Here is a 20938-nt window from a genome sequence, read left to right on the forward strand (position 1 = left end):
CAATTCTTTTCTTTTTATGTCTTCCTATAGCATGACAAAATACTTGTCAGATTATGTTGATAGGGTGCAACTTGATACACAGAGTTCTAAAGGTACTTATATTTTCTTATATTTTTCTTTTTTAAAACAATCTCTTTCCTGTAGTGGCCACAGTATGTTTGTTTTTAAATCACGCGTGTGTTCTAAAAACTAGCTGCCCAGAAATGTAGTTAGTTTCTTGTCTATCTTGCATAAGTTTGTTGTAATTCATCTGGTATGCATCTGCTCCCAGGAGCTTAAAACTTTAAAAAATATTTAATAATGCTTTCCATATCTTTCCCAAAGACAACTACCCAGAAGAAATGTTCATATTATTTGGGGCATAAATTAGAGCCTCTAGTCCATTAAAATAAAAACAGCAAACGAACGAAACAACACCCTCCAAACTACTAGCCAAACTCAGTTGCATATTTGGTGGTGAAGACAGAGGGCAATTTGCACATGTGATGAGAAAATTGGATATGGGCTCTATTCCTTATTCATATTGGGCAACCTCAGTGCAGCGCAACTTGTGTATGACATGGATTTCAGACTGTTAAGAGATATGACTGTTAAACTACTTTGGGGTCTGACATCAGCAGTTTAGTGTGTCCTGGATCACCATTGTCTCTCATCAGCTGGCAGCTACTGCTCTCTACAGCCTGCTGACTTGAGGAATCTTGTAAATACATTGTTGATGACAGTACAACATCAGTCAGTTTATTTCAAGCGTTAGATAACTTCATAAAACAGTAGATAACAATTTAAAACTTAACTGCTCACTGATCATCTTAAGGTAATTCTTAAAGAAAGTGTTTTATGTAGTTTGTTCTTGTGTCATGGTATTTCCAGGGGATTGGACGTTGTCACTGGCTTAATGCTTTCTATGCTACTTAAGGATTTACTCTTTTCCCCATCTGTTGCAAAGCATGGCTGTTACATGTGAACAGAAAAAACTGAAGGTTTATTTTTAATTTCTTGTTTGAAATTTATTTCTGAGAAGGTTTGCTCTTTTGTAGAAACAAGCTCTGCTTCTTGGTAGATGATTTCATTAGTCTGAAGAAGAATCTTCAAAATGTGTCCAGAGCTTATGTGACACTGAGGCAGCCTGGTTTCAAAATATTGAGTACTTAAAGAAAGCGATTAGCACCATATGCTGGTCTTAGCTGGAAGCTTAAGTAGTGTCTTTTTCTGTGGAAGTACACCATTGTGAATTTATAGCTAGGTTTTCAAAAAACTGGTTGTTTTAACCATATATATACACTGTAGAAGTCAAATGGAAAGGTGAAGGAAATGTAAGTAGCAAATCCAGTCATTATATGCTGTAATAATGCAAAATCATAGAATGCTTTGAGTTTAAAGACCATACAGTCCACAGCACACACAGCCTACACACACCCCCTTTGCCATGGTCAGAGACATCTTTTACTAGATCAAGTTGCTCAAAGCCAACTTGATGGTACCTATTCAAATTTATGTACAGTGTAGAAAGCTCTGAAGTAAGATAGAATAACATCTGGATGATTATTTAGGGAAATGTTGGTTTACTTGCCTGTATATTGCTTAATACAGATACCATGTGACTTTGTTGCTTTCCGTAATGAACTTTCTTCAGTGTTAGAAGTCCCTACCCACTGTCTCTTGAAAAGGGACACAGTATGTTAATTGCAGAGCACTTATTTCTGACAAGTTATTTCCATTCAAAATACTAGAAATACAATAAACCTTACTGGGTTTATACAGGATTTGAAAGGGCTGGTCAGTCCACAGTGGAGGATCAGGTTTTATCTCCTCTAAACCCCAGACCACCAGCAGGGACTATATATACTCCAGGCATTTTCTGATACTTAATACCTGAATACTGTTGATACTGAGGTGTTTTTTTTAGCCTTCCTGTAATAGAATAATTTCTCTTCCAGTATGCTCAACAATTATTAGTATCTGTATCTCAGTTTTATATAAGATTTGCGTTTGAGTGGTTTTATTGTGTATTTCAGAACAGCATTCTTGTTAAGTAATTTGTTAGATTTGTAATTTTTTAAAAGTAGAGCTCTTGGTTTATTTTTTTCTTTCTAATACTCCAAAATTCTCTTCCTTCTGCCTTTAAAGCAATTCACAATGATTATCTTCAGTGACTGAGATGGATATTTTCCAACAGGAAGTCTGATCTTTGGGCTTTATCTGTATTCATTATGCCCATTTGTTGTCTTTCTTTTATCTTTGTATATGTTCTAATGGCTTTACATTAGTTATAAAAAGCAAAAAGAAAACGCTTATAAATTCTTCATGATCATTGTGTCATTGGTAATTCTAAAATATTTTCTAAGGAACGACACTTCATCTGTCGTTCTGCTTTCCTCATGCTTTATCAGAATTAGTGTTAAGCCAGAGGCCATCTGTACAGCATTCAGTGATTCTCTAGCTATATCTATATTAGTGAATTAAGTGTGTCTGAGGCTAACTGACATAACACGGCTCACATCCATAGTCCTAGCCCCAGAACTGGGTAGTTATATCCAAAGTTACTTCTGGGAATGGTCCCCTTACCAAGGATGGCTTTCTGAATGGTGCCTTTAAATTGCTTGAAAGAATGCTAATTGGCCTGGACAGGAGTTGTTTCAGGCACTTTCCTAACAGTTTAGTGGTACAGGCAGTTCATTTCCATGCAGTGCAGTTGATTTTACAGGTATAGATGTGTAGCCTCTACAGCTTTAGACAGCTAAATCAATATGTTACCTCTTTATCATCATTTCTCAATTTGCACTTGGCTACATTCTCAGAATGCACTGGGATACTTTAAACCATATAAGTGCATATTGTTAGATGATCAAAAAATCTAAAATTAGTAATTACTATTATTTTACTTTCATTCTGGGTAGTTTGTATTTATTCAAAGCATACAGATATTTTTAGGTTGAGTGTTTTTATGAAGGTCCAGTTGCATTCCTTTTTACAAACTGATTTCTGGGAAGATTTTGAGACAAAGAAAGTACTCACTCCCAAGGCAGCTTTTTCCTCTCCACTTGGACCTTAAAGAATTTATGTTCCTAGTGTGCAGAATCCCACCAGGATCCTCTTACTCAAGATTGGTTTTTATTCCATTCTTATTTTTTTCATGAATATTTGATCTATCTGGTAGAGTGTTCAAGAATTAATGTTCATATTTTTGTTTGATTTACCACATAAATAAGGACTTGTAACTAGTACATATACTTTGATTATGTGGTCAGTGTGGAACACAGTTTGACAGAGAAATTGTAAATAAATTTAATTGCAGGAGAAGACTGATTTGTGATGAAGGCAGAAAAGTGCAACTGTTTAAGTGGCCGAATCTGTGCAGAAAGTAATGATGAAATTACAAATAGCTATGTGAGGTGAAAAAATGGCATGGCAATGAATTTTTAATAAATGCTTATAGATTCATTAGCTTTAAGAAACAGACTACAAGCATTAGGAATCAGTAAATTCTATCTTTTTATTATGTGTTTTATGTTTTTGGGGTTTTTTTTAGTAACTGTTGAATAACACTGAAATAAGTATTGTGGAAATGTTTACCATGGTGGCTAGAGCAATTGCCAAAATCTAGAAAAGCTGTTTCTAGGTTGCTGTTTTCATGAGATTTAAATCTACAATTATTGTGCTCTTGTATAATATCCTTCTAATTACCAGGCTTGCTACGGGAACCTATTGGCTCTTCTTGTCAAAGTACTGCCAGAATGTGGCAAAGAGATTAATAATAGGCCATGGGGAAAGGGCCATTTTCCAGTAATTAAGATAGTACTTTGACTGTGTATAGTCTGGGCTTCCATACCTCATTCTAGAAGCAGCTGACATGTTTTTTGTCAGTGGTGTTTGATTAATATCCATAAGCAGCATTTCTGTTGACATACTTACAATGAAATACACAAATATGACATGTTAAAAATTTTTAATATTTTCAATTGTTTTTTAAAAAATGTAAATATCTTTTAATATTTTAAAATATAAGGTGTTACAAATTTTTAATATATTCTTTTAAGTTAAAAGAGTGTTTTTTTCTTACTACTGCATTCTGAAAAGTGTGTAATATTCCTAAATTTCAAAAATGTGCACGATAAGTATTTGGAGTTGAAAAGGAGTATGCAAGTCTTTGCAGATGAGACAAATTACAGTTTAGTGAAGTGTTTTGAATAAGTGTGTAATTGTAATTGTAAGTATGTGATGTGTGACCATTCACATGTTGTGGTATTTTGTTCGATTATGCCTTTATAGGATAAATTTATTCTGCATAGCCAGGACAAGGTGTAAGTGGCTATTGCCATCTGTGATAATATAGCAAGCTGTGTTATTTATAATGGTTTGAGAGAAAGTCAAAGAACTGGGAATTCTTGGTGGGATAAATTCAGGACATTCTTGTTGTGAAAATAACTTCGGTGTAATGTTTAGCAGGCACAAAATGAAAGAATTTACTCCTTGCATACAAAACCCCCTAGTCAGGTTTCTCTGATAACAGTAATGAAGTCCATGAAAGTTTGAAAGTAAAGTATTCTTGTGAAAAAATACTAGCTCTCTCTGTTTGCCTGTTTGATAATGGAACTGTGAACTGAAAAATACAGGGAATCACTTCCTTAATCTTATGTACTACAGGGCCAGCTTGCATCCTGAATTTGGGATAAAAATTTAAGACTGAACTGCCATAGAAATTTTCTCTTTAGTGAGAACAGCTCTTCAGTTTGTACTCTGATGGAACATTGTGTTGCTCTAGCTAAAGTGTTTCTTTCTCTACTTTCTTTTGTGCTACCTGAGCGCACCCCCCCCCCCCCCCCCACCAGGAACAAAAAAGTCTTTCTCGTATTTAAATTTCATAATGGTTAAATTGTATGAGAAGTAATGGTCAAATGAAGCTATACCTGTTTATAATACGTGTAGTTTTCTTCACAGAGTTAATGAAATATTTGTAGGTTACTTATAAAGGCCAGTTAAGCATCTATTCCTGTTCACCATTCTAAAGGTTACACAACTTAATACACAATATACATTAAATGTGTACATTTGTATTTGCATTAAAATGTCTTCATATTTGTAGTTGCTTGTCTCAGGAAATACTTCTGGAACACCTGGTCATTAATCTCTGGTGTTCAAAGTCTATAATGTGTTTAATATGCTTTTGCTTGATTCTAATTCTTTTGCTTGGGAGTATCTAATAGATTTTTAGCTGCAATACTTGACAAAATACAAGCCACTATTTCTTAATGGAAGCCTCCATCTTTAAAACATGCTCTAAGTTATCACGTTGTGTAGGAATGTTCTGATTTTTGTTCAAGTATGTATTTTATATATATATATATTTGTAAGTATATTTTAAAGTATTTTCTTGTTAAATACACTTACTAGATAAATACATCTTTTGGCAGAACACCACCGAGTCCTAGGATATGTTTGTGGAGGAATCCACATAAACAAATTATTTTATTTTAGTATTTACCTTGATACTTCACTTAGTTACCTAAATAATGTTCATTCAATGCAAGTTTTTGCATTCTGTGCAGACTCTGTTTCATAAGACATGCTGTTTATAACTAATGCTATGTCAGAAGCTGTATTTAGTTGAAAATTTTATTATTACTATGTCACAATACATATTACAGTGTAGAGACGTTCATTTGTATTGCTGCCAGCTTTGCAGTGGATACATGAATACTTGAAATTGTTGCAGTGGCTTTCATAATGTGTTGGTATTTGGGATTTCGGTGGTGGTCTGAAGTAAGGTGACTGGTGTAGGCGATAGTATGTTGTGACTATGCTATGGGCACACCACACAATGCTTAGTTAAAATTTCCTGCATGTGCCTACAGGGGTTCCTAACTTGTGGTACCATTTGTATTAGAGCATCTTTGCCATTCAGATACTCTTGTGTACAGGCACTGTGAAGAAATCTAGGCAGTACTGCAGATGATTTCTCAAAATAGAGAAACTTCGGGGTTTTTCAAGAATTTGTGAAAAAGTAATAGAGATAATAACAAATCTAGGGGGTTCTGATGTTTTGCTTGAAGAGCTAAACTCAGACTGCAGTTATACTTGAGACTTGATGAGCTGTCATCCTAGATGGAAACAGAGTGACTGTAGTATTAGTAAGAGGAATACGTCTGGGAATTGCCTTTGTTGAAAAGATAGAGACTGGAGAATTAATACTGTTAGTAATTGCACAGCTCAGATATTCCTGGATGTGAAGCCCATCGTGTCTGCTGAAGCAGCCACTGAAGCAGTGAGAGGTGATGCTGGATTTGAATTGTTTTTGGCAAGCAGTGAGAACACAGTAGGAGAGTTAGTCTTGTAAAAGAAGTTTGGACCACAGCTGTGGATCACAAGTAGATTCAGTGTAAATGAAATTAAATGAAGACAAGCTTAGATAGCAGTGTTTTTATCTAGGATATGTTGGAGTTGCTGGTAATGCAGTTTCTTCAGACACTGATGTCATCCTCCAGCCACCTCAGTCTTTTGAAACTGCACTCCAGCATAAGCACTTCAGTTGGATGTCATGTATCTTCTATTGTTTCCCTTCTAAGATGGAGCATTATTAGTATGAAAACATAAAATAGTATCTTAATTTCTTTCCTTTCAGTATTACTATAGATATTAAGAAAGTATTTTCATTGATGTGAATGATTTATTTTTTTTCTTGGAAGCATTGAATCTTTTTCTTCTTGTAATGTCTAACAAAGTGAAATTTGCAGGGTTGGTGGTGCTCATAACTAACACTTCTTACAACAAAGATTAACAAAGATTGCCTTAGAAAAGATTCAGAACTTCGTGAAGGCATGTATTTGGGTTTCCTCTGTTTGCAAAGGTTTCTTGTTAGGGTAAGAATTTTTTAATCAAATTACAAGCAAACTACAATTGGACCATCTATCATGTAGACGTGTTACTAAATGTGTTACAAAATGGTAACATACTTTAATTCCATTTAAATGCAATTATAGTTTGTATGTGGTTATGCATAAAGGGCTTGGGCTGTTTAATCTTCACAGGGCCTACTGAGTTTGCTCACAATTCTCCTAAAGTGTGACAGAATCTTGTCAGGGTGGAGGCTGGACGGTAGAGCCCCTGGTATGGTGTGTTTGGGACATGGGACCTCATTCCAAACAGGCCATCTCAGGCTGGTTGGGACAGTATTCTGCATGCACCTTGTGGGACACTCTGCCAGGTGTTTGAAAAGCACAGCTATTGGAGTTTTGTACTCATCTGGCAGGCTGGCCAAGTACAGCATTAAGGGTCTTGATTTGTTAGCCTGTCCTATTAGGTGGTCACAATAAGCTGGAAATCAAACAAAGAATGCAGAGAATCACGTGTGGAGTGTTTCACTGGAAGCCTTATGTGAGACAGTCAGTTTCGGAGTTAGACAAGGTGAAGATGGAAAACTCAGGTGTTGTTTTTGAAGGATTCAGCTGCAAGCATCAGTTCTGACAATAACTGGGTTTAACTGTTGAATTGCGATTCATGGTGCCCTCGAGGCCAGGGAAAAAAAAAACAACCAACCTGAAAAGATTGCTGATGACACTGGCAAATCACTCAGACATGAAATCAAATTTGAGGCAGTTTGTTGGTGTACACTAAAAGTGTGAGCAGAGCCTTGGAGCAGGTTGTTGTGTTTGTCATTTCCGGAAACTACTTAGGATAATTCTTGGGACAGGAATTTGGTAAGTGAACATCTATGAGATGAGTAAATCAGTTGTGCATTACTTTGGGCAGCTGCAGCAGCAGCTTTATCAAGTTCTAAGCAGGAGTTTCATTGCAGTGTGTGGCACCAGTCTCCACTCCGTGTGCCAGCAGCAGCAGTCAAGCATAAATGGGGCTTTGGCCCTGCTGAGGAACAGCTTTCTATGGGATTAAAATACTGCCTGCTATTAGGCTTCGTAAATGGATTGGATTTTCAAGTAACGGTATCAGGCACAGATTCAAGCTATAGGACTGCAATGGATTTTCTAATAAAGATGGTATCTTTTTAAAAAGGTTGTAGCTTTTGATTGGCACCGTACGTTGGTGAGTTGCCATGAGTTCCTTAGTCCTCGAGATCAGAGCAAGAGTCATGTCGAATTAGGGGCAAAAAGAGACTTTATGCTATGATTCTCACTTAAGGTAACACAAACTGGAATATTCCGTAGTGTGAAATCCTTATTACAATCAGGATTTTGTCTCATGATTATCTAGGGTGTTGTTAACGGTATTACAAAGAGGGAGAGGGAGTACAAGAGAGTGAGCGGGAAGTGCATGTCTGTCTTGCATCATAATGGAAGGTGTTCAGGCAGACAGAAATGTTGCAAGGTCACATTGTCAGTCTCCCACTAATAATGCTGTTAGAAAGATAGTTTCAAGAAAGGTGAGGTGGAGAGCTATGGTAGAAATGGTACCTGCTTGTTCTTCAGCTGAATACGAAGATGAGGAGGGAACTGATAGTTGGACTGTGATGGTTCATGTCTGCATGTCGTGTTTTGCCAGACGTTGGTTAATTTATCTTCAACGAATTTACTGTCCTGGTAAAGGGAGCCAAAATATCCAAATGAGCCAGATGTTATATACTGTTACTTGGAACAGTTTCTAGTATACTCCAAGGCCATTCAGGGCTGCTGTTTATAGTAAATTCCACATGCCCCTAGATGTACCTAATTTAGACTTCTTTTTGTTAGTATTTTTTCCCAAATACCTGAAAATAAGCCTAAAAATCACTGAGCTGAATAAACCTGTGTTGTTACTAAATAAGTATTTTCATGGATAAAAATATTACTCATCTTCATAGAATTTTTTTCTCACAGACTTGAATGGAACAAAGTGACTTATTGAAGTTCTGTCAGAGGAACAGAATGTGTAATATGTTAATTTGATTTTCAGAGAGATATGATCTTTTGATTTCCAAATCGAGAGATCCTTAAAGTAACCAAGGTTTCAGAAAACATTGAAATCACTTGCCCTTCAAAAAGTAGCCGGTCTGCATGTCTGTCTCTGGTTGCCCATGTATTTTCCTGTTTCTAAGTACTTTGCATATCCTGTTGTTCTAGCTATTCACCAGAGGTGTGTGGTTTTTTGTTGGTTTTGGGGAGTGTTGGTGGTGGTGTTTTTGTTTGGGGTGTGTAGCTTTTTAAAAACTCATTTATTGTTCCATTTGTTCCTTTATTTAGTTTATGTTAAACCTCTCAGAACAGATGAGTGATCCAAGCTGAAAGGCCAGGAGTGGCTGTGAATGGGTTTCATTGCATTTCAGTTTCTTGTATATTTTGGTTCATGTGTGCACTGGATAACACCAGTTCAGGGTGCTGTGCTAACAGTGGGGAGCACCTTTCCACATAGGTACAGAAGGCAGTTTTACTTAGTGCTCCATCTTCACCAAGGCTTCAACATAGTACTTAAGTGAGCTCTTTGAAAGACATCTTTTACACTTTTTTATCCCATATCCATTGTTCGTTTCATTCTGGTCTTTCATTTACTAGTTGCTTTAATTCTCGTTACATACTAACTGCATCTTTCTCTGTCGGGACCTGTCTCGTTCAGTTGGTATTGAAACTAAAAGAGAAGATTAGAAGATTGAGACCTGTGTTGTTGATCTTTACTACCTGTGACTTTGTGAAATGAAGGAAGCATTCTGAATTCCTGAAAACCATTTTCTGTGATCAAAGTATACCTTTTTAGCCTATAACTACAGATTTAACCTGTTTTGAAACATGACATTAGCCTTTTGCAGCTGATTGTTAACGTGTGAGCATTTGCACAACTGTTTTTCAGTAATAGAAAACCTCCATTTATTATTTTTTAATTTCTTGTATATTAGAGCAAGACGTGTGTTTATTCTAAACTGTTCTGCTGTTTGCATAGTAGCTGTATGCCAGACTGTTGAGATTAGAATTTAAGACTACTAAAGCTCATGTACAAGCTAATTTGCAAAGCTTCTTCTCTACACTGTAATTCCAGGTCATGCATTCTCTCTGCAGGAAACAAAAGGAATGTTTGGAGGATTGAGGTCTGTACAGCTGTCTGTAAACAGTTGGTACTTACGTAGCATAAAGGAATCACATGGAGGAGCCTATTACAGTCTAGTTATTATATTTGAAACTTAGTATTACAGTGCTGTTAAACATGATGGATTGAAAAATAGTGCAATGTCCTCCCTCAATGTTAGGAGTACCTTGAAGAGAGTAAAGCGTTTGTGTTAGAGGTGGGGAAGGTATTTCTGTCGTTTGGTTTGGGGTTTGGGTTTTTCTTGGGGTGGGAGGAAGGCAGGGTTTAGCCTTTGTAACTACTGCTTTGGGATTATTGAGGGCTTTATTTTGTTTTGTTTTTGACTTTTCCTTGGCAAACTTTTTAGTTCAGAGTGAGATAAGAAAGGAGGATTGTTCTTCGAAGAGGTGGAACCTCGCTAAATTGAATAACAACAAAAAGAGCTCAGAATTTATTAAAGTGAAGTTGGTCCTTGCCTTTGCATAGGGAAAAATTAGATCATCACTTAAAAGTTAATTTGAATCCTGGTTTCCTATGAAATGCTTAATAAGACATTGTGAGAACTTGGTCACAGTTGTCAACACTGAAGAGATTATGACCATTTTAGTTAGCAAAGGTCTTTTAATGTATGCCTAAATTTTTTTCAGAGAGGGAAGAAAGGAAGTAGATTCTTGAACTTAGAGATTTTCTGTGTTCAGTGGAACTGTTTTAACACATTTTAATAAAGTAGGTATTAATAGAGGATAACATCTAGGGTATTCATATTGTTCAGCTTGGCTGAGACATTGCTTTAATAAAAAGCATAAGGTTAAGTATATATGTTCCATATAAAACTGTCAAACAACATGAATTATTTTATGATATATACGGCTTTTTTTTTAATGCTCAAGTAGCTATTCAATCTTGGCAGAATGGACAAGTCCAGAATCATTTGCAGACTGTATTTTGAGTACCATATGTGTTTCTGTATGGGGATTTTTACTTCATCGTATTTAATGTTTTTATGAAGTTTTATTTCAGTGAGGAAACTGTTTTAAGCTCAAGCTTTGACTCAGACCAACAAATACGAGGAAATTAGCTCTAGCCCCAGCATTATTAGACAAGCTACAGCAGTGTAGCTTCTGCCAGTGTAGAAATTGTACACGTGGCATCCTTGGCTATGTACACCTGCAGTTTTCCCCTGCACCGGATCTAGTATTCATCTGACCCCTGTTCAGTCTGAAAAATTACTGGAAAGCCAATGTAGAATCCTCCTAGTTTTCTGAATGAGCTCTCTGAAGAGTGAGTGGCTGGAAGGAAGAAGGGATGGTCAAGCTGTCTTTGAATCATTCCTTTTAGTCTTTACCATAAATGCACACGCTCTGTTAATTAAAATTGATTGGATTACAGATTTCCTTCATCTGGATATAAGATGTAATCTAAAGGAAAGAAGTGGGATAAAAGGGTAAGGAAATGTAGGGAAGAGAAAACTTAGGATTTAGATTTTAGGACAATTGAGTTACGACTTTAAAAAAGTTATAAACAATTCTAAAAGGTTTTAATTTCTTTTCACATATGCAGTTGGAACTTAACTCACATAAATGAGGATTTTTAGTTTAAAGATAAAAGCAAGCATATTTAAATGTAATTTTTAGTCTTTTAAAATCTCTAACAGTAACTGATTGTGCAGGGAAGATTTGTGCTGACTCCTTAAGTCACTCAAGGGTTTATGTAATAAGGAGGGGGCTATGGCAGTGGTTCATGTAACAATAACATATATAGTACTTTGAATATCTTGAACTCTAGTCAGACATGAATCATATTTCCATGTGATACAATACAACATTATATGCCTTATTAGCTCTGATATTTTTCCTTTCTTCTGAAATGCACCCTTTTCTTAAGAAAAAATGTATTTGCTAACATGTTAAAGGGATGGTTATGTCATTGATATCTCACTTCATGAAATAATTACTAATTTAATGAATGTGAAATACTCCTCAGAGGTCAGTGGGAATACTGTTTTCTTAAAATCTTTCTGATTTACCACGAGTTAATTACTTCAGTGCTACTGACAAAAATTACACCAAAAGCCTACTCATATAGTAAATATTTTAGCATATACAAAGAGAAAGATGATAGTTTTTAATTATTTTCTGATTATACAGCACTTTTATTTTGATTTCATTGACTTGGTATTGTCATTTTTTAGCACAATTAAAATTTGTAAATTTAGGCAGCTTTGATCTTGACTTAATTTCATGAAGAGTTTTGCAACTATGTATCACGGTGAAGCTAAGGCTACAGTGGGCATTTTAAGTTGACTTTATATTTTGGAGTGTAGAAAGTTGTGAAAGTTAAATTTTTAATGCTAAATTAACTGTTAATTGATATAATTAATTTACCAAGCTGCTTGACTGTTTACTTTTGGTATATATAATTTCTGTGCTTGAAGTCCATTCTTTGTACAGTATATCAGCTTTTTTTTTTTTTTCTTAAGGGGTTCAGAGGGATTTCCAGTAGTTATTAGCTGCAGTTACGGCTCTCAAGTTCTGATCCTGAATTGCTGCCGTTGGTATTCCTGCCTGAATTCTCTTACTCTTGTGTAATTGTTAGGACCTAGTGTACAGTTTCTCTTTAAACAAGGCAAAAAGAATTCAGTATTTTTCTGGGCTTGACCTCGGTATATGTATTGATAACCTGCACAGAGTAGTTTTTATGATGCTTTCACCTGCAGAGTGATTTTGGGTAGCAAAAGCTTGTTTGGGAAAAATAGACATAGTCACAAAAGGGCTCAAATTGGTTGCAATTTAGCTAAGTTATCGCTGTTGAAAAATCTGAAAAATTGGATATCTAAAGCAGTAATTAAACATATCTATATTTTCTCTGTCATCTATTGTCAGTCTGACTCAGGTTTTATTTTTTACCACTTTGATTATTGTTTCCAGTAAATAAATCTCCATATTTCCACAGATTGCTTCCTTTGGCAGTTCAGGTTTTGGAATGAAAGATTTAGCTGTACTAAAACCAATTTTTTTTCCAATTTTATTTCAGTTATCTAGAAAAGTATGAAAAAGTCCATCATTTTGGAGAGGAGGATGATGAGGTACAACCAGGCAATCCAAAGCCACAACTTCCTATTGGTGCAATTCCAACATCCTATAACTACCAGCAACACAGCGTTTCAGGTAAATTCTTGAGGGTGAAAGTCCTATTTTCTTCGTGTGTGTGGTTTGTTTTTCTTTTCTTTTTTACAAACTACAGAAATAGTGCGTAGATAAATTTGGAATATTATTAAAATTGTCAAATCTTGTCAAAAAAGGACACTCAGATGATTAGTTTAATACACTCAAAAACCTTTCCATTGTGAACCACAACAAAATAAATATTAAAATCCATAAGCTATTTCTTTCCTTTAGAAATATTATCCTTTCTAATTAGTAGAGCTGTGTAGTTACTTGTCTTGAAAAAAATTACCTTGAAAATTTGCAGTGTGTTTCTTTCAATTTGTCATTTCTCCAGAGAGTCAAATAACTGAATTGAGCCTACAATTAGTTAAGCTTTAAATCAGAAGCTAGTGGGCTTTGTGGAATGGACGTGTAATTTGTTGTGTAGAAATTGACTTCAAATTGTATTACCATTCCATTCTGCTTTAATTAAAGCTTGTGTTTTCTAAGCTTTTCTTTGGAAGAACGTGCTGCAGTGTTGCGTTCTAGAGGTGGCAAAGGAACTAATATGTACCTAGAAAGGTACACAGCAAAGTGGAATGTGTTCAATACTTTGGGCAGACAAAAAAATACCTTGAATACTGTAAAGAACTTGTTAAAAACTGCAATGATTTATTAACAAACCTTTTCAAAATTCTTACTTACAGTAATACTGCTTAATGTATTGCCTCAAGTTTAATTAGTTTAGCTGTGAAAATGTTGGTTTTCGTTTTTTTATTTAGATTATCTTCGTCAAAGCTATGGGCTGTCTATGGACTTAAACTCACCAAATGACTATAATAAGTTGGTGCTTTCACTGTTATCTGGACTCCCAAATGAAGTGGACTTTGCAATTAATGTGTGTACTCTTCTTTCAAATGAAAGCAAACATGTTATGCAGCTTGAAAAAGACCCTAAAATCATCACTTTACTGCTTGCAAATGCTGGGGTATTTGATGACAGTAAGTATATAACAACATTTTTGTGACAAAAAGAATCCATACCTCTTGTAGCATCTTTCACAACTCAAGTTATTAAAATGTTAATAACTTACTTCATGGTAATATACTTATATCTAGTTTTTAACTTTTCCACAATTACAGGTTTTATCAGATGTTACAAATGCCTTTTAAGTTAGGTAATTTAAAAATTTATTTAATGGGTTAGTGAAATGTAAGGATTAGTTTTTTGATAGAAACAGTCAATTGTTCAGGATGCTAAATTGACAGCATTGGATTTCCATCTGCTTATAGTGTACTACTGTTTCATTTTGAATTTGTAGGACCATGCTGACTTTCCATAATTCTTTTTTAATGGCAATTGCAGATTTAAAAATTAAGAAAAGGTAGTCTGAAAACAATGACTTGCTAGCATTTTTGTCCTGATACTTCACTACATGTTCAACTGTAGTGAAATCCAGAATATAAAACTCAAGGGATGAAAATCTTAATCTGATTTTCAGAATTACTTAATGTGTTAGCACATACATTGCAAAAGAGAATTAGTTGATTCCATCAAAATAGTGAAGTATGTGAAATAAATTCTTTGGATTTTTTTCAGTGTGACCTCAATGCCTAATTATTGCTTGTTAATTGCTTTCTCTCAAGAGAGGAGCAAAACATAAGTTAACCTAAACCATTACAAAATCATGACAGCATAGCTTTTATCTTGGGGTGGTGAGGAGGAAATATTTACCCAGTTTGTGCTGGGGTTTTTGGTTTGGGGGACGTTTTTGGTTTTTTTGTTTGTTTTTTTTTTTTGTTTTTGGTTTTGGTTTTGGTTTTTTTGTGGTTGATTTTTTTTGTTTGTGGTTTTGGGGTTTTTTTGGCTTTTTTTGGGGGGAGGGAGTGGGTTTTGGTTTTTTTGGGATTGTTTTGCTGTTGGGCTTTTTTGTTGTTTTTTTTTTGCTTTTGTGGGGGTTTTTTGTTTAGTTGGTTGTTGGTTGGTTTTTTTATACTGATTTTCAGAAATTACCTTCATAAGAAATTTCTCAAATGAGCCTTTTCAGCCAAGCATAATTAAGTCTGATAGTATAGATGATCATATCTGTTTGAGTATAAATCTACTTTGCGTGTGTAAGCATAAACATTGTATGGTATGTCAAAGATTCTCTTTTAAAATTCTGGGGAAGAACCAGTGTTAGCCATTGTATATGGTTTAGTTGTTTTTTTTAATCATTGGCATTTTTACATAATAATTTGTAGCTTCCCCCTTCTCCCCCCAGTATTACATTAGTGTCCTCCAGCTTCTCTCTTGCTCTTCCAATTTGTTCATCTTTCAGTGTCCTTCAGATATGGTCAGACCTTGGTCATTTAGTGTTTGCATCTAGTCCAATCACAAGAACTTTCAAAGGAAAATATTTGAAAGGAAGCTAAAGGGAAACTTAGTCCTGTATATGATCCCAGAATGCTTGCTCTCTAGATTCTTGAGGTTACCATTACTCCCCTCTTCCATTGATGGAACTTCTATGAATTTGCAAATAATTTAATCAGGTTTTATATTGCTATTTAGTGGTTTTTTTTGTATACTGTAGAGGTAGACTGTTTTCTGGAGTTCTTAACTTGAGGAACAGGTTTATTCTATAGCTTGTCTGTATTAGTGTTTTTTGAAAAATAATTGAGGTAAAGCCTAGAGGAATGATGAGCATGTAATGAACTCACTCTTTTCATTCCCTGGGAAAAACTTCATTTTTATCTCACCTGATTGTCTTCTTCTGGATAAATCCAGGGAAATGTCCTAGCAGCATTAGGAGGACTAATTAGGACAAATGGGGGAAAGAAATAGCGGGGGTATGTTTACTTATTTTTGAAGCATGAAGCTTCAGTTTGAAATACTTACATGCTTTTATAGTATAAATAATTACAGTAAATCTACCAGGTTTCATGATTAAATGAATTCTTTAATTAGTAAATTCAGGCATTATGAAAATACTATCACAATAATTTCAGGTGGCAGTAAAAAAATAGCTGATTAACTTCATTTAATTTGATTTTAGATTTTTCTTGTCCATAATTAAGGTTTTTTAGTTGTTATTATTTATAATGTAATGTTTTTAGGTAAAATATGTCAACAGCTTCCCTCCTGTCCCCTCCTAAACTTCAAGATAACAGTTAGATTGCAGGTCATGGGGCAACCCCAGGGGTTCGGGGGTTATGCAGTATATTCAGCTTGGAGAGCTGCATGAGGCCTTGGTTTGGATTCTGTGAATTGAAAGCTGATGTGGTCTTGGAATTGAGATTTGTAGCATTTTTTTCAAAACAAGAAAACATGATGAACCAAAATGTTTAAGTGTAACTTAAATGTGTCATTAATTAATGACAGAACTATTGCAAGACAGAGTTCATTTTTGGATTGACTCAGCATTTGAATCGGATTGACTGAGTCTTAGCTGCCTTTGAGGAGTGATGATTACAAAAGCTGTGGTAGTGGCTCCATCAAACACCCAGGAACATCCATTACTGGTCTTGGTTAAATATTGAGTTTGAATTGAATGCTGTCAAAATCTTATTACTGTTCAAGTTTTTTAGAAGATGTAAGTGGGAATTTGTTTAAGTACTGCAGTAGTGTTTGTGCTTACACAGTGCACGAGGAAAACAGTTGTCGATGTGAGGGTGAAAGTAGAGCAGTCATCTTGACTCCTGGAAAAGAGCTCTGGAAAAGTTTCCCCTGTGTTTTTTTTACAGGGTTCACAAACTAGCCCTTTCCTTATGAACCCCTTACTCTCAACTTAAATTGTAAAACTGCAATAGCTGTTAATTAAATGACAGCAGACGTTTCAGTTGGTTTATGCGGTATTTTTTAAGATCAAAAGGAAACACTGGAAGAGTCTACAGTGTTCTTTAATCTTTATTTAGTTTATGGATTAATAAAAAATGACCATTTTTTGAATTTTACTAAATTATGCTTTTTGTGCTTAAAGCTTTAGGATCATTTTCTGCTGTATTTGGAGAAGAGTGGAAGGAGAAAACTGATAGAGATTTTGTTAAGGTAATTAAAAAATTATTAAAATAATTTTGTGCTGCATATGGTGGGTATAAAATCCTTTAAAAAGATTGAAAATTCTAAGATACACTAGCATATGTCTTTAAAATCACTCTCAACTTAATTCCTTTGATTTAAATGTAATAGGACACTATGTCACACTTGTCTTATAATGTGTGGATAAGCAGGAAGAAGTGTATTAAGAAAAAAATAGATATAGGCAAATGAACAAAGGTTTCCATGTTTCCTTTATAAGGAACCTAATATTTGTGAAGAAAAGGAATATTGGGCAACATTTAACAAGGAGCAATAATGCCATTTCGGGGTTTTTTTGAACTGCAACGATCAGTAAAGAAACATTCTGAATTATGAAAATTAAGATCATAGCATAAGAAGTATAGGAGAAATACTGTAATAGGTTAGCAATGTTGCAGGTTTGTTTCAGTTAGCTATTTTTGCACAAGGCTTTTTTAATCTTTCCACTAGAGGGCATGAGCTACTGTACAAGCCGTGAAATGAGGTAAAAATAGAACTAAAGTTTCTTTGTACAAATGGTTATTTATTCTAGATGAACTTGTTTTGGTGGATGAATTATAGCTGGAAGAGATTTGATATTTCAGCATATTTACTATGATATGCAATTTCTTTGAATTGAATTACAGGTGATGATTTATGTGGCTAAAATAGAAGAAAGCTAGATTAAAATATATTTGGATACCTTATGCTTTCTATTAAGTAAAAATGTGGAGAGATAATCTTCTCAGTTCCTTATGAAACTAGGTTTCTGCTCAATTCCATAATAGTTTCATATATTGAAATATCTTACCAGTCTTACAGAACAATATTTGTTGGGAGCTTTCTCCATTTATCTTTTGTTTTATTTTTATGTAATTCAGTTTGGGAACAAGCTGGACCATAGTAGTTGTGGTTAATTGATAAGTGTTGTTGAAATACAAGTGAATAGATTCCCTAATCGAAATTTCCTAAATAAACTTAAAACCAAGAAAGCTAAGCTCTCCTATTTGTGAGTATATGGACTTGAAAATGTGATACAAATGTGCCAAACTTAAGTGTAAAAATAACTGTTTCATAATCTTCATTTCCCTTTTCCATTGAAAAAATACATCCAGAAGTACTGTAGGTTTTGTTTTGGTTGGTTGGTTGGTTTGTTTGTTTTAAGCACTCAGCTCTTCTGTGTTGACTTCACCCTAAGCTGTCACAGACTGTTGCTGATCTAGAGCAGCAACAAGCACCATGTCTAGATCTGTAAACATTTAAAATTATACAGTATTCTAATTTATTACATATTCATTAATTATATAAACTTAAGTAATTGGTATAAGGGCAGGTGGTTCTTATAAATGTTTAACAAAGTTTTAAGTAGAACCACTGTAACTGCAGTAAGGTTTACTAATAAAAATCTTGGATGCTCTCCAAGATCTATTTTTGGACATTACAACATATATAGTACCACTCTGTAGTGAAATACTGCTGACAGCATGTCAGAAATACTCGGAAAGCATGTAAAAAACTAACATCAGATCTAAAAGTATCTCTAATGCCAAGAATTCAGATTTTTCAGAGCATCTCACTGCAAGCATTTGTTTGACCCTACTACTGGAAGTAATTTATTTTGTATTGCAGCTGTGGCTGTGTCAAAACAGGAATCGGGGGAAGCATGGGAGCTTCCTGACGTAGGAGAGATACTTGGTTGTCAGCATAGACATGTACATCTGGTTTTGATGTTTGTTTTGGGGTTTTTTTTAATGTGCTTTTGCAGTTTCAAGAAAAAATAACAGCTAAATAAGTTCCTCCTTTCACCGTTCATATTATCATATAAAATAAAAATCTTTATTTTTTGTTTTTTTCATTTTGCTGCTAGTTGTGTTCTCCAGTATCATTGCTGTGTCAGCTGAAGGTGAAGATGAAAAACAATGTGTTTCTTTGTACTAAACTTCAAGGGAATCAATTACCTTTCTTTTCCTTCTTCTTTCCCTTCCCCCAGTCATTACTGCATTATATAAAACTGTTCGAAAATTTTTTATTTTCCATTATCTTACCTGCCACAGGACATACTTTCTCACTTTCTACATAGCTTACTTGTAAACTGAATCAAATGTTTTTACTAGTCAGTGAATTTGTTCCACTAATTGTCTAAATTTGAGTATTACTTAAGTTGAACCTGCTGTTATCTCTTACAGCTATGTTAATTTGCTGCTATATCCCCTCTTGATTTTTCCTGGTGCTGTCAATAAGCTTAAATCTCTAGTTAGTTGGACTTGATTGCATGTCCTTACTTAAGGATTGGAAAAACTGGCATTTAGCCAGTCATCTTGTATCTCTCCTTGTTTGTTTTGTTGTCCCCATCCACAAGCTCCGATGGCATCCTGCTCAGATGTTTTCTCCTGTACTCTGGAAACTTTCCCATTTTTAGCTGTTTTGCTTAGCTTTGAATATCCTCATGTTACCAAGGTTCACTTGTGAGTATAGTTTGCTTTCAAGAGTGATTTGTTTATATAGTATGTTTATAATCGGATAGATTTAGCTGTTTTTCCAGGTATTTCTTTCATGTCTCCAGCAGCTGCTCAGTGTCTGGTGTGTAGTGTATGAAAAATTGCATTACATTTCTTCATGCACTGTTCATCTTTGTTTACTTCAGTCAAATGATTTGGGTTTCATGTTCTTGGACTTACTTGAGGCCTCCTCTAGCTGTAGAGTTCCAAAATCCATATATATGCAGTTTTTGTGCCTTACTTACTTCTCTGGTTTTCTTCTTTCTTCTGTGATTTTTTTATTTTATTGCCCAACTCTTTCTTCTTTGTATAAATTTAAAAATTCTTTACTGTGCATTTATCCTCTGATCTTTCTCAGACAGTACACGGAGAGAGGTCCTTATGCACTTAAATACCTGAAATACTTTTCAAACATCACTTTTCTTGTCTCTCACAATAATTTGTCAAGGTGACTTGATTCCAGTTGCTCTCATATTTTTCTTGGACAATAAGTAGTCATACCATTGCTACATTATGGTTTGTGGACTCAAATGTCCACTGTTTTAATGGACAGTAATTTGGTTGCTGTGATTTGCAGTGAAGTATAGTCCTTTGCATCTTTTTCCAAAGGGACTTGGCTACTGACAGTAATCAGACTGTGAATGTGAATCAAGTTCTTTACCTTTGTCCATTATCTCTTAGCATTATTTGGTTGCTTCAAAGTCTTAGCTTTATGTTTCTATTAGCAGCATGTTACCATCATCCAAATATATACATAGGCGTAATTATTGATAAAGAACTTCAGTTTTGCACCCTGCCTTGTTATTTCTATTAATATGTAGTATTAGATCACAGCTGTCATTCATAGTAGGGAATAAATAACTGCTTGTGATGCTAAACTGATTTTTTTATTGCCTTTGTGCTATGTGTTTTTCAAATGAATGCCCAGAAAGCTTAATTTATGTTTTTCCATTTTTGCCATTCCTTTGGGCAAAAAAAAACCTGTCATGTTTCACCTGTTCCCTTGTAACAGAATTTTGCCTGCATGCCTTTGTCTTCTGTGGCTTTTGGTGATAGCTTCAGTATTAATTAGAAAAATCTGTTTGTCACAAACAGTAAAAAATTAAGACTTTTTCTAGCTGTTTTGTCTTTGCTAAAATGAGGTAGTAATCCTTTCTGTGCAAGTAATCCTCTTTACTAAACAGTACTTGGACGCCATTTAGCAACATTGCAGTGAAAATAAAATTCTTTTCCTTCCAATTTAGAAAATCTGTAGTATTGTATTTGTCAAGAAAA

The 20938-nt window shown here is 34.8% G+C and overlaps 1 protein-coding gene across 1 annotated transcript in view; it reads left to right on the forward strand.

Moving 5' to 3' along the window:
* The window catches only part of ARID2 (AT-rich interaction domain 2), a 93321-nt gene that overhangs the window by 41607 nt on the left and 30776 nt on the right, over positions 1-20938 (forward strand). The window contains exons 5-7 of the mRNA XM_068997926.1: positions 13018-13151; positions 13913-14131; positions 17089-17156. Coding sequence (XP_068854027.1) covers positions 13018-13151; positions 13913-14131; positions 17089-17156 — 421 coding nt within the window. The remainder of the gene's footprint in view (positions 1-13017; positions 13152-13912; positions 14132-17088; positions 17157-20938) is intronic.

Source organism: Aphelocoma coerulescens, chromosome 1A (assembly GCF_041296385.1).
Source record: "Aphelocoma coerulescens isolate FSJ_1873_10779 chromosome 1A, UR_Acoe_1.0, whole genome shotgun sequence".
In the NCBI taxonomy this organism is placed as follows: Eukaryota; Metazoa; Chordata; class Aves; order Passeriformes; family Corvidae; genus Aphelocoma; species Aphelocoma coerulescens.